The sequence below is a fragment of the Amphimedon queenslandica genome, unplaced genomic scaffold, assembly GCF_000090795.2.
Source record: "Amphimedon queenslandica unplaced genomic scaffold, v1.1 AMPQUscaffold_9002_Cont19059, whole genome shotgun sequence".
Lineage (NCBI taxonomy): Eukaryota > Metazoa > Porifera > Demospongiae > Haplosclerida > Niphatidae > Amphimedon > Amphimedon queenslandica.
In genome coordinates this window covers 1-3,037 of record NW_003550726.1, presented here as the reverse complement: position 1 = coordinate 3,037, position 3,037 = coordinate 1, and the positions used below count along the sequence as shown (strand labels likewise).

Sequence of the window (3,037 nt, the reverse complement as noted above, 5' to 3'; positions counted from 1 at the left end):
TCAAGTGAGAGACTGAGAGAAGGTCTGGAGACAAAGACTACTACAGTTGGTGATGATCGTAAAAAGAGAGCTTCTACTTCAGATTGGGACTCAAGATCTAATTCTAACTATAATCTGGTACAGTCAAGGTCTGGGAGACGTCAAGATGTTTCTACATATCCTTATCACAGAGGATATTTGTGGGCCACAGAGATTGGATATTCTAAATTACATGCTGACATAGCAGCAGGAGGGTTTGGAGGTGTTGGTATTCCTGGTATCAAACTGTATGCACGAGCAAGGTTTGATCTTGTGGTCTGGAAAAAAACTTACACTGCACTTGATGCAATGTTCTCATATGTGAGAGACTTCCCAGACCAAAACTCTGTTAGCACTTTAACATACAAGCGCTACATTAAGATAGTTGGTTCCACGCTCTTAAATAAAATGAGCAAAACTACAAGCACATACAAGTACACTCGCTCGTGGCAAAAGACAGTTACTGTTTTCCAAGCAAAGTATAGCTTCTTTATTTATGTAGGTACTCTGGATCTCACTCTCAGTGGCCAAATATCTGGACAAATGAATTTCAATGCATTCATTGGACGTTTGGATAATGATGTTAATATGAAGGCATCAGCTAAGCTTGAGACAGTACCTACTCTAACTGTTAAAGGAGAGGCTACTGCTAGAGTATTGGTGAGAGTCAAAATATGAGAGAAGAGTGAAAAGAAAGCTGGGGTGTCAGAGATATTTATTATTTGATTTTCTTTTTCTAATAGATTAACTACAAATTAGGTATTGAAGTCTGTGCCTTCATATCCTATACCATAAACCCAGAAGCATCAACCTCACTGTGTGGCTCATCATCACAGGATGCTAATGCATGCTTTGAAGTTTATGGTATAACTCAAGGAAATATTAGTGTTTATGCATACTGGCAGTCTAGGAAAATCCGGTGTAGACGGTTCAAGTGCAAGGTGATTTTAACAGTAATAATCCAGTAATGATAAAATTATTTTCTTTTTTCTCTCTCTCTTTGTCTCATCCATTCACTCTTGTCACAAATATACAGAAATCTTGGGGAGGAAAGAAAAAATTTAGCAAACTATCACATACTTGGAGCCTAGCAAATAGAAGAGAGAAATTGTTTGGTCTGTGTTATGCTTGTAATTGTACTGGAAGCCACCCCCTCAATGTCCTTTGCAAGGGTAGCCGGTATGGAGCCTCACAATGTTCCTGTTTAGAAACATGTGTATCAAAATGATATTCTTCAATCATCATTGAAAGCTGATGTGTGATCATTTTTAATGGACTCCTCTTTTTTGTAGTTGAGTTTAAGCTTTTTATTAGTGTAGCATAGTTATAAGCATTTTCTTTTTTGTAAACAATGAATCATAAAGATATCCAAGTAGATCACCAGCAATGATATACGCACACATCACTGCACAAAGACCCTGCATGCATTAAAAATGGCTGAAAGAGAAGTTTCCATAGGAATTTAATGGTCAATGTTGCAGTGTCTATACACACATGTATTTTTACTTAATTTAAATTTACTCTCCTTGGGAAATAGCATCACCTCCTTTAAAGGATGGATTGCTGATAATAATAAGATAATGAGAGATGAGAGTGTGTCAGTGCATGTACATATATAAGTCTTAGTGAGGTGAAGTATATACAATAAACCTATCCTACATTGTACATATACATTAACAACTTGATGTACGATGCCTATTTTAGCAAAACATCAGTTATATGGATGCAGGACAGCATTATTCATCCTGCTTGACATGTTAGTTTGGCCATGAGTTTATTTAGCCTTTAAGCAACAATTTACAAAATGTATTTTATCACAAAATGTTTATTAAAGTCATGTTATTGGATTTGTTTTGTTGAAACAAACACCGTTAATGGTAATTTAAGACAAGTTATCTTTTTAAGACAACACTCAAGTTTTTATTAAAAGGATTATATGGGTGCTTGACTATGTGTGCTGCTTACACAAGTGTCAAGGTACATGCACACTAAAAATGAAATTGAGCGCAATCTTTTACAAAATCATGTGGCATAACAAGATGCATGCATGCAGGCATGGGGCAACATGCAGATTAGTATAAATATGAGGTAGCTAGTGTATAGTTTTGTCACAGAGTCTTGCAAGCTTTAGCATGAAAGACTTTGTGTTACTAGCTCTTGCTCTCTCATTCTCCCTATCCTGTGGAGTTACCTATGGAAAATATGTGAAAGTGTCTAATTGTAAAGTAAATATACTAGATGCATTGTGTCATGTTTTCTTTCTCTTGCACAAAATGTTTCTGAGAGTTGCTTGTATCGTTATCATGCTAGAATGGAGTTAGGCAAAGGAGAACAAGTCTCTATATCTGCAAAAGTGGATATCTCTTGTGAATCAGGTCAGCCACGTTAGCACTGTAGTATGCAGGTATTTTTAACCTTCATTCATTAAGAATTTAAATTTATATTTTATTCATATTCCATTTATCTCTTGCAGTTGGTACATTTAAAAATGAACTATCGATTCGTTCTTGCATGCAAGTCAGAGACAGTGTCATCACAAAAACCAGTGAAGACAGCAATAAGTAAGACAGGGAGACAAGGAAAATTCATCAAGTGTAGTCTATTGCTATTTGAAATTTTTTATTTGTGTCACTAAATGTAGACACAGACTAATGCAATTTTTTCATTGTATACTGTAGTGATCCAGTTCTAGTGGAAAACTTGGATAAATGGTTCTGCTTTGCTCAAAGTACATCAAGTGGTAAAGTATTGGGTGTGTTTTATGGTAAAGGAGAGGAGGAATGGGTGGTCAACTTTAAGAAAAGTATTGCAACTATGAGGGAACAGCAGTTATTAATGAAACTGATTCACAATCAAAGCACACCTCACATTACAAGTTAGTATAATGTAGTATTATCAAGCATAATGTTTGCTTATTGTCTCAGATTCTTTGAAGAAGGAAATAAGCGGCAGATTCAAGAAAGAAGGGTTGACACTAAGGATGTCAAAGTCTTTGCTGGAAATTCTGCAGGCTCATCAG

The 3,037-nt window shown here is 35.9% G+C and overlaps 1 protein-coding gene and 1 long non-coding RNA gene across 2 annotated transcripts; both read left to right on the top strand.

Annotated features, from left to right (window-relative positions):
• The first annotated feature begins 6 nt into the window (after positions 1-6).
• On the top strand, positions 7-1,385 carry LOC109591073 (uncharacterized). The gene is made up of 3 exons (XM_020006884.1): positions 7-678; positions 762-959; positions 1,055-1,385. The coding sequence occupies exons 1-3, from the start codon at positions 328-330 to the stop codon at positions 1,244-1,246; spliced, it is 741 nt and encodes a 246-aa protein (XP_019862443.1). The 5' UTR covers positions 7-327; the 3' UTR covers positions 1,247-1,385.
• A 1,317-nt stretch (positions 1,386-2,702) lies between these two features.
• On the top strand, positions 2,703-3,037 carry LOC109591074 (uncharacterized). The gene is made up of 2 exons (XR_002189645.1): positions 2,703-2,893; positions 2,943-3,037. It is a non-coding gene; the product is annotated as an uncharacterized LOC109591074 (long non-coding RNA).